Below are 14,895 nucleotides of genomic sequence, written 5' to 3'. Positions count from 1 at the left end.
TGTGTGTGTGTATTCAAATCTAGAGTAATAACTTTCCCATCTCTATGTTCCTGGTTTTTGCAGAAGAAGATGTAAAGAGGTTTATGATTTTCTGAGAATGGCAACTGTAAACCATAAGGTATTATTGCCCCGAGCAGTTGAATGTCATAGAAATTATGCGTTCTCTTTCCAGAAAAATGCTTATGCACACAAAATTTTGCATGAGGTTTTAGGAGAGCCAGTGACCCTTCTGGAAGCTTCCCACATTCCAGATTCCAAGGAAGAGAACTCTAGTCTAGAAGGAATGCACCTTGTCCTTTACTGGGCGCTGCTTATAGCGTGCCAGCATTGTTTACCTTGTACTTCAAGTTAATACTTGAACAGGCCTGCCTGAATAATGGGGCGGTAGTGCACTCACAGAGCTGCACATAGGTTCATCTGTCTGGTGACTGTCCCTGTGTGAGACCAGAATTAGACTCAGCAAAACAGTGCCTGAAATAGGGTTCAGTGGGTGTCAAGTTGTTCTCCTGACAAATATTCCGGGGCTCCTACCCTGCACAAGGAATTGTGCTAGGCAGCGAAGCTTAAAAGCTTAACATTTTGAGGGCCTGAAGACTCATACTGGGGGCATGAAAACAGTCAAGAAGTAATAATGATACTGGGTGATCAGTATGATGGGGTAAGTCAGAAGGGCACGTGGAAGGGCAAATAAGTGCTCTCAAGATAAAGTGATGAGGTCGGTCCTGAAGGAGGAGGAGGAATGAGCCATAGCTTCCTGCTCAGAAAGTCCAGAAGCCTCCCCCATTTCCCACTCCCCGGAGCCAACCCCTCCCGGCGGTGTATGCTCGCTCTTTCTGTATTTACCTGTACATCTCAAAACTTCATGCTTAATTTGCTATTTTTAATGTTTTTGCACGAAGGCATTATCTTTTCACATCTTAGTATGGTCAGATTTCTCAACTTTAATCTTCTGATTCCTATTAACTTTTTAATTTCACACTTGAAATGATTAGGCCTATTTTTGTCTTCATAAGGCTTCTTTTTAACAAAGGTTATTCTGGTTTTGTTTTCAGGGACACAACCAATGTATCTTGCCTCCGTAACCACATTAATTACATAGTTGGGTTGTTCCCCCTAAGTTTTCCTCTGCCAACATAATCCATTTTCTCCAAATTGCCATTTTTCCTCTAACTTTGGTCTCCGTGTTAACTGCTTTCCCAACTGTCTACTGACTGCCAGTCGGCAGGACACTTAAACGCTGATGGGAAGCTTTGTGCTTGGGGGCGAACCTCGTCCATGGGTTCACTGTAGAACAATACTTTCGCTGTGCATGAAAATCATCAGGTAAATTTTTTAATATACAGATACACCAGACCTGGGAGTGGAGCCCAGGTAAGGGTAATTTTTAAGTTTCCCAGGTAATTTTGGGGCATAGTGAGGGCTGAGGGTCACTGTGGCAGAGTGACTTAGCTGGACCCAATGGGGACTCCCGGTGGACAATCTTGTGCTTTTTCTCCTGAGCTTTGTCAAAATTCCCAAGAACAAACTGAAGGGTAGAAGCTTGGTTACATGTTCTAGTAACTGCGTCTGTGACACAGGCTGTGGTAGGAGGGGGTAGGACTTACTAATCAGTTTATAAACCTTCACTTGATACCTCTCTTTAGTGTGGCGTCTGCCAGGGCTTCATCTTCTCTAGACCCTTTGTCCTCTCTAGAAACTAAAGTGCCCATCTTTTGTCAGGTTTAGGAATGGGGTACCTGCTAAGCTGTGTGAGATGGCTACTACTACTTTGGGGGGGGGTTAGTTTTATTTTTATTTCATTTTAAATGGTATTCTTTAAACAATTTTTTATTTTTGTTCAATTAGTTGTCCACATTTTCACCCCTGTTGCCCACCTGTCTCCTCCATTCATTCCCCACCTCCCACATTGTCATTGTCCATGGGTCCTTTGTACATGTTCCTTGACTTGACCCTTCCCCTTCTTTATTTCGTTATGCCCCTACACCCTCTCCTCTGGTCACCGTCAGTTTGTCCTTTATTTTGATGTCTCTGGTTCTATTTTGCTCACTTGTTTGTTTTGTTGATCAGGTTCTACTTATAGGTGAGATCATATGGTATTTGTCTTTTACCACCTGGCTTAGTTNAGGGCTTCATCTTCTCTAGACCCTTCGTCCTCTCTAGAAACTAAAGTGCCCATCTTTTGTCAGGTTTAGGAATGGGGTACCTGCTAAGCTGTGTGAGATGGCTACTACTACTTTTGGGGGGGGTTAGTTTTATTTTTATTTCATTTTAAATGGTATTCTTTAAACAATTTTTTATTTTTGTTCAATTAGTTGTCCACATTTTCGCCCCTGTTGCCCACCTGTCTCCTCCATTCATTCCCCACCCCCCACATTGTCATTGTCCATGGGTCCTTTGTACGTGTTCCTTGACTTGACCCTTCCCCTTCTTTATTTCGTTATGCCCCTACACCCTCTCCTCTGGTCACCGTCAGTTTGTCCTTTATTTTGATGTCTCTGGTTCTATTTTGCTCACTTGTTTGTTTTGTTGATCAGGTTCTACTTATAGGTGAGATCATATGGTATTTGTCTTTTACCACCTGGCTTAGTTCACTTAGCATAATGCTCTAGTTCCTATTACTTCTTCATAAACTTAAATCAATTTTGTTTGTTTGTTTTTAGCATGTCTTCAGACCCCTGTTCCAACCCCAGAGGTATCTTTGACTTCAGTTCCTGAGTCTTTAGGGTTCTGTGAACATTGGATTGCCTGCTGGCTTCTTCACTCATATGGCTGAGGCCTTGCTCTCTGAGCCTCTCCATGTATCTTGGCCTCCCCAGCAGGGCCACAGGGTAGTCAGCCATCTTATGGACACCTGGCATTCTAAAAGGGGTCATTCCAAAGAGGAAGCGGAAGCTGCCTGGCCACTTGAGGGCTGAGTCTGGAACTGACAGTGTCACTTGCACTGTGTCTTACTGGTCAAAGCAGGCACTCAACCCTCCAGATTCAGAAACACAGGCAAGCATGATAAGGGAGTGAGTGGCAGGATCCCACTAGAGGAATTTGGGAGGAGATGGGTTTTGTGGCCGTGTTTGGAGAACATGACCCACTGCAGAGGTGCTGGATGGTGGAAAAATGGTTGGGTGCAGTGGGAGTTGTTTCAATGCCTAATGAAGAACAGGTGGGAATCACAGGTGCTTGCAGCTGACATAATTCAAAGGGCTGCAAATACTGGTGGTGACAAAGGTCTACCACTGACCATGGGAATAAGGTGACAAAGGAGAGATGAAGGAAAAGTCCACTGGAGATAGAGTACCTAAGAGGTCATAGGGTTCAATGGGAGGTCAAGATGAAAAATGAAACAAAAACCCTTCCTTGAAGGAATGTCTCTCTCACAGGTACATCTCACCCCTTTTTTTCTCTATAGCTTTTCTCCCAACAATTGTGAATCAGGACTCTTACCCTGTCCACAAAAATATTACGTAACATGATCTAAAAGGTTAAAAAAATATTGTAACACCAAATTAGTTGGCAGAGCTGTTCAATTTAGTTAGAAGAATTCATCTGCATGTGAATATTCCAACTCTCAATCCATGGCTTTTTATTCTAGGGAAGTTCTGCTCAATGTTTACATCAACACCATGTATTATTTACAGTGGTGTTAAGTTGACTTACTATCTCCCTGATGCAGGGGCATAAATGTATACAGACTTCTTGGACTTTCTCTTAGAACCATCTAAGACAGGAAGAAGGAAATACAGTGTGGGTTGGGGCAGCCTTCCACAGCAAAGACCAATAGGCGGCACAGCAGATAACAAGCACATTTTTCTATCTGTTGCAAACAGGAATGTTTAAAAGATTCTATGAAAATCTACATAAGGAGGGTCTTATTTTTATTTTATTTTTTTAAAGATTTTATTTATTTATCTTTAGAGGGGAAGGGAAGGGAAGGCGAGAAATATTAATGTATGGTTGCCTCTTCTGAGTCCCCTGCTGGGAACTGGCCTGCAACCCAGGCATGTGCCCTGACTGGGAATCGAATGGTGATTGTGTGGGTCGCAGGCCTGCACTCAATCCACTGAGCTACACCAGCCAGGGCTACGTAAGGAGGTTCTTGATTTTAAGTGACAAGAACCGCGTATTCTAAGGCGGCAAACTCAAAATATTCATCCAAATATTGATTAAATATTACATTGCCAAAGAAACAAAAGTCATTAATGAAAACTCTACTTTCAAAAAGCTTGCAACCTAGTCAGAGATAGCCACGGACAGGATATAAAGAAAGAACGTATAAGGTAAATGCTGATACAGGAGGAGGAGAAAACAATTTTGAGTGGCATAAAAGGAATGAAATTCAATCAAAGTCACAGTATTTTTAATTTTGACGGACTGCTTAAATATATAGGCAATAAAAGCAGCAGTCAAGGAGACAGACGCCCCTCTGGCATGCGAAGGAAATGCTAAGGAGTCAGGGTGGCCAGAACACGGGCTGCAGAGAGCCACCCAGGGTCATCATATATGCGAGGGTAACCGGTTTGGCTCTCGTTTGTAGGCACCGGGGAGAGAGCACCACATCTGAGCTAGGCAGTTAAGTGGTGGTGGGGTGTGTATGTGACAGTTAGACTGACAGTTAAGGTAAAACGCTGCCAAGAGTGTGCAGAGTGATATGAAAGAGGCACTGAAAATACAGGCAAGGTTAGTGAAGACGCTCCTGTAATAACCCGAGTAAAAAAGTTGGCTAGAACCCTCAAAAATACTTAGAGGTTAACTGAGAACATCCAAAACTGTTGGATCAAGACAAGCCAAGAAAAAATTTTAAATATTTATAATTTATTAAGTTTAAAGAAATAAAATGAGTTAAATAACTTTAAACAAAGAGACAATAATTACAAGGTATACAGTTAAAAACTCTAACACTTTCACTAGTTGTAACACTTTTAATAACTTATAAAGGCCATCTTCATCTATGTTAAATTTAGAGAATTAGCAAAATGCAACATGGAAATACTTAAAAATAACATATTAACTCTACCAATTATCATAATTTATGTAAAATATTAAGTTTATCCACCACCCCACACGGTCACCCAATAAGGACACCTCTAATCAAGTTTTGGTAATTAGCGGACTTATATTCATATAATGCCAATGAATTTTACTGGCCTGAAAAAACTAAGTGAAATGTAGCCAAAAACAATCACTATGCAGCTAGAGTTAGTGTACTATTTACTGCGCTCTTCCGATTTTCCAGGACTAAAAACATAACTGTCATCTTACTGATTTGTCAAAACCATCCCTCAAGATAAATAGCATTTTTCATATAATAGAAAACTAAGAATCAGATTGATAGGAACTTACTCAATACCATAAACAGTAACATATGTAATTACATTAAGTTCGATTTTAAGGGATCATCTATTTTTCACATTTCTGTTGTCACCACTAAGGCTTTGCTTGTATATTTTTTCTTAAATTCATATGGATATACGCAGTATTATTTACATCACCATTACTTCTTTTTCCTATTTGTCTGTTCAAGGTCATCACTATATATCTATAATTTGTTGAATATAAATTTTAATAAAATATAGTTAAGTGGGAATGTATAGTATTAAGTATTACCCTATCATTCTGGATTTAAAAATGACCCATGCACATATTTTAAAAAGCTACACCTATTAGATACAAAGGATGTTTTCTAAAATATAGTCATATATTTAAAAAATTAACCTCATTAAAACTTTTGGTTTATAAATTATAATCTTATATATATACAGTGTTAAGAAGCTTAAATGACTATGAATCTTTATGATGGTCAGCCACACATAAGGTACTGAAATACATTTTCTTTTAAGTGTAAAGTACCTAAGAACTAGGCTAATGGGTGGTTCCTTATTTTAAGTTCAGCTGCAATAAAATTATAAGAGGAGTATTTTCCTTCGTTATTATGAATGACTTTAGCCAAAAGGTCAAACACAGAATTCAATAAATACTGAGGATAATCCAGTAGTTACTAAAATCAAAGTCTAGCCAGTACTCAGTATTATGTACCTACACATTAGAGAACAGTTCTATTAAAAACCTATGAGTAGAAACGGAAGGAACTGTAAACAGACTGCATTTAAGATCTAGTAAAGTGCTCTTATTTTATAGATTAAGAGACTGAGGCTTAACCTTGACAAGTAACTTGCCTTAGTCACATGCCAATGGTAGAACCAGGGTTATTCCTGAGCCTTTTATTCTGGGCCCTTTTACCATGTCTGTGTTCTCTCATTTTGTGACAAAATCCTATTACTTATTCATTATATTTTAGATTGCCAAGTAATAAAACTTTTTATCTACAGACCAACAACGCTGTAGCTTTTCCCCAAAATGAGTATTTCAAGAACAGAATGCAGTTCACAACATGACAGCACTCTCCTAGCTTCATTAAGATGAGAACTTCATGCAGGAGAAAGCTCACTTTACATATAATTTGGTTTGGTGGCAAAGTGCTTATATAAAAATCAGACCTTTGAGACCTCTTTACATCATAGTAACTTCATATGTTGTGAAGTGGTTTTCTATAATCTTGACATTTTCTTCCGAGAGCCAGTTCTCCTGTTTGAGCTGCCTTATGAGAGCTTCCAAAGATTTCAATCTCCCTAGAGTCTGTTGCTCTTGTAGCTCAAGAAGAGTTATCTTTGAATGTAGTTTAGAGACTTTCTGCCAAAGATGCTCCTTATTTATATCTTGTCTACAGTAAGAATGTTCAATTTGTAAAACTTCTGTCTCATAGTCCACATCCTTATATAAGGAATCATCCATGCCTGTGTCCTCCATGTCCATGGTTCCTTTCTGGGCAGGCATAAAAGAATTAATTGTAGGTTTGCAATTTTCTGTGGGTACCAAAATGGCAATAACAGATTCCTCATCTGTGTTTAATTCTTCAACTGTGTGAGCAACTGTGCTGAGTAAGAATGGATTTTCCTGTGCTGTCTTAATTTCTATGGAATTATCTGTGACGTTTGGATTGGCAAGGTGACTGGTAGTTATTTCAAACACTTCTTGGGTTTCCAAAGACTGCAGAATACCTTCTGAATTTGAGGTTGTCAGAGTAATAGCTGTAGAATTTAGATTCTCAAAAGACGTGTGAAACCCACCCATACCTATGTCTTGGTTAACTGATGTTTCCGAGGTCAATTCAGGTTTTCTAGCATCTTGATTAACTAGAGTAAGAATTACTATGTTATTCTGTATACTCCCTGTTTTTGGAGCTGGTGGCCTGGCCAGGGCAGAGGAAGGGGGCGGTTGGGCTTGTTCGGAAAGGACAGCTGTGTTCACTGTATTTTTCTCTGGCTCTTTTGACACAAAAGACTTTTGTGACTTGGCTTGCAGGCACACTTCTTTCTCATCACCTGTTTTTTTCTTCAGACAGTTTTTTTTTGAAGGATCTTTTTCCTAGAAAATAATATTTTCAAATTCTAAAAAAGATGTCCTTAATTAGGCTTATTCTCTTCTCAGTCAGTGCTGAATACTTTAAGAAGTATACTGGCCAAGCACATTTATTGAATTAAAAAAGTGTTCTACCTATATAACTTAAATAGAATTTAAAGTGCTTTTGATTAAGCATCATCAATATATAATGGAAACATTTCAGATCATTCTACAAACCTGTAAAAAAAATCTTAGGTCATTTAGTTACGATAACTTAATGATTTATCTATGTTACTTTTTTGTTCCTCTTAAGCTATGCTTTAACAATAGCTCAAAGATTTAAAAATCAGCACACTTTTAGTAACAGCATAAATTAGTTTTCCTTTTTCTCAAATATCTATTTTCCCAGCCATCCTTCCTTCAGTCCTTCCACCAGATTACCTGCCACCCTACAATCTACCGCCCTGCTCAGCACTGTCCCCCTCTCCCCTACGCCCTGTCTCCAATACCTGATTGTCTTCAGGCAAAGAAAATATTGTTGGAATTGCAGTTTGCTTCAAATATCGAATTCCCCATCTGATGTCAAGAGAGTCAGGAGTAAAATGGTCACTACACAGGAACTGGTATTTACTGGGCATCCACGAATCACGTTTCATATTCTTTAACCATTTTTCAAGCCTTTCTTTATCATGCAGAGGAAACCTGAAATTAGAAAGGGAACACTTTTCTGTACTTTCACAATTGGTCAGGTTCCAGGCCTGTGTACACAGGTACTCTATGCATTAAGTGCTGCAAAGCAAAGCAACCATCTCTACTCATAAGAGCATCTTCTTAACAATTACGTCACATCACCTCTGTGGGGAAGATGACTAAGATGGAAGATGTGTAGCCAAAGCTTTTCAGAGCAGAATGGCTGGTAAAACATAACTCAAGAGTCCCTCCAAGTAATATGTATGTGTTCCAATAAAAATAAAGTCTATTCATATTTTCTGTGGATCATGTTCTATTTTTATTTTGTTGTGTAGCTGGCCTAGATCTAGGACAGAACTCTGTATAAACTACGAAGGCCTACTGAAATGTACTTCATACTAGTACTACAAATGAACTCTAAAATTCAAGTTCTGAAAGAGAAACTGACACAAGAACAAAACATGTCCTTAAACAAAGGACAGACTCAAATATTTTATGATATGAAACAAATGGAATAGAAAAGACAGAAAGGCAACACAGCTCTTTACACATGTACTAACAATGACCTTGAGTTAGAGTTGGCTCTGACAGACTGCATTGGTTTTAATAGACAAAACCAGACTAATGGTAGAATTTTACAGAAACCTTTTTCCTACCATTCTAAATAGGTTTGGGTTACACTGTATTACACAGTTAACAGTAACTTATTTTTCTTTCAGTGCTTTTACAAGAACACATAATAATCTCTAATTTTTTTGAAAATAGTAACAACATAAGGTTTCTCATGCAGAAAGCAGGGTTATACATTCCCCTAATTCCAACCATGTGGTTTACCCTTTGTCATTAGGGAGCAGGGAGTTCCAGATATAAAGTAAAACAGGCTTCACAAAACAAGCAGTGAAAAATCAAAGTTAAGAGACAGCCAGGTTAGAATTAAATGAATTATGTTTAAATACAGGAACAAAAAGGAAACAATACTGTAAATATGCTTTTATTTAAGCACGTAAGTGCCAATTTATCTCTTTACTCGTTCATTGTGCATTAGGTACTATTAACACCTCCAATACCTTTACAGGTGAGAGGTCATAAGCATAGAGAGCTCAAATAATTTGCCGGTGTTTCAACTACAAAGTAGTGGAGCCAGGATTTGCACCTAGAAATTCTGGACACAGAATTTGGACACACTGCTGCTTTCCCATTCTAATGATTAAAGTGAGTACTACTTCCGAGGTTTCGCAGAACATTTCGTGGCACTAGTATTGGGAGTAACAGCCTGTTCTCCGCACGATCGAAGCCTTGGATCTAGAGCCCTGGGCAGGAGGCAGGTTCTCCCGTGGGTCTGCCACACCTTCGGGATCAGTTGCCTACATTCTGAAAAGCCTCCGTCTCCTCGGGAGACGATGGAATTAAATAATGTCCTTGCTACCTAACTCATGGTGCGTGTACATGAACTTGAGTGCACCCTCCCATTTGGCAGGGGTGATGTCAATGCAATGAGGTCAGGTGAGGAGGGGAACCGCTCTGGAAACCTCAGGGCGCGCAGACTTTACGCTTTCAAGGGCAGTACCACACCTGAACAGGCCTATCCTCGCCTGAGATCCTCGCCTGAGAGCCCGGCGACCAGGCTCACTAGGGGCTTTCCCAGGCAGGCGGAGCTCGAGCCCTCACGCCCCACTCCCGGAGGGACAAACTGCGCCCGCAGGAACCCCGAACCCGGCCCTAAAAAGCCTTAACAGCGTGGTCCAAAAGCCAGGCTGACAACTCACGGGTAAAAACTCAACTTCCGGTCCTTATTGTTGCGTCCCCGGCGGTTCTTGCAGCAAATAGCTGCGCAATAGCGTGGCATAGCTCTGGCGCGCGCCTAGGAGACCCAGGCCAACTACGAACGGAGGTCGGCCTTCCTTGCTGGGGCGGGGCCGCAGGGCTAGGCCACCGCGCCACCGCGCCTGCGCCGCGGTGGGCTGGAGGAAGACGCTGCCTCGATGGAGTCACTTCCGCTTCTGCGGGCGTCTCAACTGACCGGTAGTGGAAAGGGAGAAAGGGGAAGGAAGTGACGTATAGGCTGACCCGCAACAACAGTTTTCCACGTGCGCGTAGGGCGCCACCGTCACGTGGGGATGCAGCAGCCAATAGGGAAGCGTTTCGTGTAGGTCTTCTGTGGAGGTGGAGGCGCCAGCGGCGGCCGCTCGCCAGTGGGAGCCGGCTGACTGCTGGAGGCGGGCGAGGTCGGTGTCCCAGCGACAGCGGAGCGCACGCCGGCTCTTAAAGCCGCGGAGACCGTGGTCAGGGGCCGGGTCAGAGCGGCTGTGCGTAGCCGGTCGTAACAGCATCAGCCGGAGGGTGCGGATGAGGGACGAGGCCGGGATCTCGGGGAGCGGGGTTTAGAGCATCCCGGGGCCTTCGTCGGCCATTCTGGGCTGTCTCGGCCTTGTAGTCTCCCGCGGTGGCCCAAGGACTTAGGGCCGTGCGGCGTTCTCGAGGATGGTTATTAGGAGCAGGAGACGGCGGAACCACTGAGTACTGCGTACCCCTTTGGAGTCGTGCCACTGGCCTTCTCGGGCATCGGAAGGGACCCGGGGCCGCGGTCAGCCCCGACAGCGAGGCCGGGACGGACGGACGGGCGGGGCGTCTGTGGGCGCCTTTGGGTGGAGGCTGCACTGTCCAGCCTAGGGGACACCCGCTGTAGGGAGCTGGGCGCAGGCTGCCCTCCCGCGGTCGGGTCCCTCTTAGGAATGAGAAGTCACTGCACCGCCAAAGGTGGTTTGCTGCACAAGTGTGGGATAGTCGACTGAAAAGTGGGGAGTAACCTTTATTACCCCAGGAAGGTGCCTCCCGCCAGGCTGAGCCCCGCCCGTTGCTTGGGAACCACCGGTGGGGCTGGCTGCGTCCACGCGCTCGGTGGCTGTTCGTTCTGGTCTAGGAGTTTGCACTTGATCACCGCGACCCGTGACCGTGACTAAATCTGGGAAGAAGTGATCCACCTGCTAATTAGGCGCAGCACAGGCGCAGGAGGGGAAGGCTGGCATTTCCCCAAACCCCGCTGCCTTTCGTCAGCCGGGTTGTGTCATCAGAGGTGGTTGTGAAGGACTCCTGGGCACAGCGTGCAGAGCAGGCTCTCTTTCAGGTCTTTTACGCCTGAAGGATCAAGGATTTTAAGTCTTCTCTAAGGTTAGAGAAGTGTTTTAGTGGCTACTGAGAAGTTTCCAGCAGACTTAGCAGGAATCTTAAATTGTATCCCTTGTGAGTTTTCGGCCTGACTTGTTTCCCCGTGCTTTTTGTTAAATATTTGGGACCTTAGAGATTAGAAAATGATTTCGTTCTCATGTGCTGCTGCGTTGTCGATATTACTGAGTGTGTGTTGAGATTCCCTGTTTACACAAATGCAGGCTGCAGGTGCTGCTTTTTTGGGGACGGAAAATTGCTACTGATTTAGACACGCTGAGCTCTTTACCTTATAATGTACTTTTCTTTTTCCGGTTATATGACACTACTGTTTTAATTTCGGGAGAGTTTGAATTCTTGAAGATTGAGATCCTTTAAAATATTTGGACTTTCCATCCTTTTTTACAGTGTTTGCATAGGAAGAGTCTTCAGTAGTAACTGGCAAAAAAGCAGCATTTTTGTGTGTTCTCTGTGTGTGGCCAGAGTCCAAGGGGAAAGGCAGAGACAGAATTTTTCTCAATTTTGTTGAATTATATTTGCTCTTGAAAGCTATTCCCAATTTAGGGGGAATAAAGCTCGTATAAAGTTAAATCACATGGGGGCAGGTATCTTGCATTCTCAAAGTTTCTTTTGAAAGTAAAAGAAAGAGTAGCTGTATGGGTAAAATTTCTTTCTTTTCTCTTTTAGGATATTAGAAATGGCTACGCCCCAGTCAGTTTTCATCTTTGCAATCTGCATTTTAATGATAACGGAGTTAATTTTGGCCTCAAAAAGTTACTATGATATCTTAGGTTTGCCAAAATCAGCATCAGAGCGTCAGATCAAGAAGGCCTTTCACAAGCTGGCCATGAAGTACCACCCGGACAAAAACAAGAGCCCTGACGCAGAAGCGAAATTCAGAGAGATTGCAGAAGGTGAGCTGGGGTGGTTGCCGAGGTCCCGCAGGTGGCACCTAGTGCAATGCTTGCGAGTTGGGGGCGCGCATGCCTCCCGCCTGCGTGCGTTTGAGGACTGGAGGTGGGAGCGAGAGGGGAGCTGCATTTCCTGAGTGACATTCTTGAGGCCGGTTTCTTAAAACAGATGACTGATGTCCTGAATGGATGGCCTACAGATCTTCAAATTTTGAAAAATTTATTCTTTAATTGTAAAACTGCTTGTTTCTGTGTCAAAAGGAATTCTTAGCACTCAAAAACATTAACCTGTGAAACAGTGTTAAATAAGGAGATTAAATATAAAAATATTAAGTGTAGAAAAATTTAAATAGATTGAAATGCCTTTTTTTCCTTCATCACTTGATCTACACTTAAAGCCACATTTGCTTTAAGGAAAAGTATGAAACAAATTTTGACTTAAGACTATTTCTAAACCAGATTGCATCTCCTGAGCATTCAGTAGTTAATGGTGGGTGGAGTTTACTGACTAGGGGTTGGAGTTAAACATTTTCTTAAACTAGGAAGAGTGAAAAATCTAAATTCCTCTTAATTCATTATAGTTGACTATCAGATTCCTTAATACAAGTAAGTCATGATTTTACACAAACAGTAGGAAGAATATCTCTGTGATTGTTGCACATGCGTATTTGTAGTGGCAGCACTCATATAACGAGTGTGTATTGGATAATCCGTAGGGCAGGCGTTGTGCTGACTGCTGGTGGTGTGCAGCCATTAGGGCCAAGTCCCTGCCTTTTGTAACTTTCATTTTCACTTTCTTATTATTTTTGTATGTTTTGGTTTTACTCACAATATGAAGTCCTCTAAGATAGTGCATTAGATTATTTGAGGATGTTTGGACAATGTAATTTTGATTACCTTCAGTTACTAAAGTATTTTTATTTCTTTCAGCATATGAAACACTCTCAGATGCTAACAGGCGAAGAGAGTATGACACACTGGGACACAGTGCTTTTACTGATGGTAAAGGACCAAGAGGTAGTGGAAGTCCTTTCGAGCAGTCATTTAACTTCAATTTTGATGACCTATTCAAAGACTTTGGGTTTTTTGGTCAAAACCAAAATACTCAGTCCAAAAAGCATTTTGAGAATCACTTCCAGACACGCCAGGATGGTTCTAGCAGGCAAAGGCATCATTTCCAGGAGTTTTCTTTCGGAGGTGGACTCTTTGATGACATGTTTGAAGACATGGAGAAAATGTTTTCTTTTAGTGGCTTTGACACCACTAGTCGGCACACAGTACAGACTGAAAACAGGTTCCATGGATCCAGCAAGCACTGCAGGACTGTCACTCAGCGCAGGGGGAACATGGTCACGACATACACTGACTGCTCGGGACAGTAACACCTCCTCTCCCCGTTCTCACTGCACCTGACTGGTTGACTGTTCTTCAGTATCTATGATGCAAAACAATTTCTGTGAACCTTTTTGACAAGTGCATGATTTCACTTGATATAGCTGTTAAATATATTTAAATTGTTTTTGACAAATTAACATTCAGTTAGTAGAGAAATAGCTAATTATTAATTTCTCCAACTAAGAAAGGTTCTTGAAAAAATCTAATTCTGCCTGGTCTTTTTTCTCTACCTGCCTCCGGGCTTATTAATGTGGCCAGTTTTATTACCAAGAAAAGAATGAGTTTGCCTGATACATTTCATGTGAACTGAAATGATTTTTTGCAGTGAAACCCTGGCTGACTTAAATTGCATGGTCTGCAGCATCGCTGCTGTGGGCTGCTGGGTGTACGTGGAACTCTAAATAAAGCGTCATTCAGCACCAGACAGCAGCACCTTGGTAAATTCCCACTGGGAGCTTCAGAAAGGCACGGCTTAATATTTATCCCAGAGCCATGCCTTTCTGTGGTCAAATTGGACTAAAGAAAATGCTTATATTGCTCGTAGTCATTTAGGCTAAAAGAAAGTTGAAAACTTATGAAATATTGCCAAGAGATTGTTACATGTTTGGCCCCTGGCTAATGATTTTCTAATGTTGGAATCATAGCTGCTTTGCATATTTTTCACATTTCTTAATTGTTGGCTCCGTATGTCTTACTATGGATTCATGTATTCTTTGTGTCTGTGGTTCCTCCTCTTTGCACTCATCTTCATCTAGAATTTGACTAATACCTCATTCTGTTTGTAAAAAACAGCCAGTAATTTCTGCGCAACCCTATTACGTGCAATATTTTTAAGTCCTAAGAAGTGTGTGCTTTTGTTTTCAGATAGACATTTTCTCTAGTTCTGCACTTTCCCATGTTATACTCCATATGAGTATTAATCCTATGGATACATATAAAAGTAGTAAATGTCTCATACAACATTGTGTGTGAGTGAGAGAAATATAATATTTACAATTTGATGTTCTCTGTTGTCATTTTTTTTTAGTTAAACGTTTATTCTGCAATTCTGGAGGTGTGCTTATCAGTATAAGCAATGGGGCTGCTTATGCTGAGCATAGACCACATTCTAGTAGTTACTTTGGATAACGTGAAAGCCGTCATGTGATCTTCCTTGATTGCCATTTGGCAATTTCTCTTGCCTGCCTTCATCCTCCTTCCCTCACAAGTTGTGGTAGCTTGAAGATTTTGTTAGTTACAATTTTGGTGTATTTGCCTCTGAGGAGCAAGTATGGTTGCCACTGCTTCCTCTTCAGGCCTGGTTGGGAAAAGACAAGCTATATTTGTTAATGACCATCTTTATTTT

General features: G+C 41.8%; 2 protein-coding genes across 4 annotated transcripts; one reads left to right on the top strand and one right to left on the bottom strand.

Annotated features, from left to right (window-relative positions):
• Positions 1-5,205: 5,205 nt before the first annotated feature.
• On the bottom strand, positions 5,206-10,050 carry THAP5 (THAP domain containing 5). Its single transcript, XM_037041126.1, has 3 exons — positions 9,849-10,050; positions 7,902-8,094; positions 5,206-7,416 (listed from the first exon to the last, which is right to left on the bottom strand). The coding sequence occupies exons 1-3, from the start codon at positions 9,926-9,928 to the stop codon at positions 6,502-6,504; spliced, it is 1,188 nt and encodes a 395-aa protein (XP_036897021.1). The 5' UTR covers positions 9,929-10,050; the 3' UTR covers positions 5,206-6,501.
• Positions 9,725-14,551, top strand: DNAJB9 (DnaJ heat shock protein family (Hsp40) member B9). 3 transcript variants are annotated; one of them, XM_037041128.1, is made up of 3 exons: positions 9,725-9,850; positions 11,932-12,158; positions 13,086-14,551. In XM_037041128.1, exons 2-3 carry the CDS (start codon positions 11,942-11,944, stop codon positions 13,535-13,537), a joined length of 669 nt encoding a protein of 222 aa, XP_036897023.1. In that variant the 5' UTR covers positions 9,725-9,850; positions 11,932-11,941; the 3' UTR covers positions 13,538-14,551. The 3 variants fall into 3 exon arrangements, with proteins under 3 accessions (XP_036897023.1, XP_036897022.1, XP_036897024.1); XM_037041127.1 differs by lacking the exon at positions 9,725-9,850 and adding an exon at positions 10,253-10,307; XM_037041129.1 differs by lacking the exon at positions 9,725-9,850 and adding an exon at positions 11,304-11,322.
• The last annotated feature ends 344 nt before the right edge of the window (positions 14,552-14,895 follow it).

This window comes from Sturnira hondurensis, unplaced genomic scaffold (assembly GCF_014824575.4).
Source record: "Sturnira hondurensis isolate 20B ecotype Veracruz unplaced genomic scaffold, ASM1482457v3 Scaffold0002840, whole genome shotgun sequence".
Classification (NCBI taxonomy): domain Eukaryota; kingdom Metazoa; phylum Chordata; class Mammalia; order Chiroptera; family Phyllostomidae; genus Sturnira; species Sturnira hondurensis.
The sequence above is the reverse complement of the archived record's forward strand: the minus strand, read 5'-3'. Positions and strand labels throughout refer to the sequence as shown.

Excerpts from the sequence above, each read along its gene's own strand:
- THAP5 (XM_037041126.1), bottom strand. The coding sequence starts at position 9,928 with ATGCCACGCTATTGCGCAGCTATTTGCTGCAAGAACCGCCGGGGACGC. Across the intron at positions 8,095-9,848 it reads CGGAAGTTGAGTTTTTACCC|GTTTCCTCTGCATGATAAAG; the intron begins GTGAGTTGTCAG and ends TTCTAATTTCAG. Across the intron at positions 7,417-7,901 it reads CTTTGCCTGAAGACAATCAG|GAAAAAGATCCTTCAAAAAA; the intron begins GTATTGGAGACA and ends ATTATTTTCTAG.
- DNAJB9 (XM_037041128.1), top strand. The coding sequence starts at position 11,942 with ATGGCTACGCCCCAGTCAGTTTTCATCTTTGCAATCTGCATTTTAATG. Across the intron at positions 12,159-13,085 it reads ATTCAGAGAGATTGCAGAAG|CATATGAAACACTCTCAGAT; the intron begins GTGAGCTGGGGT and ends TATTTCTTTCAG.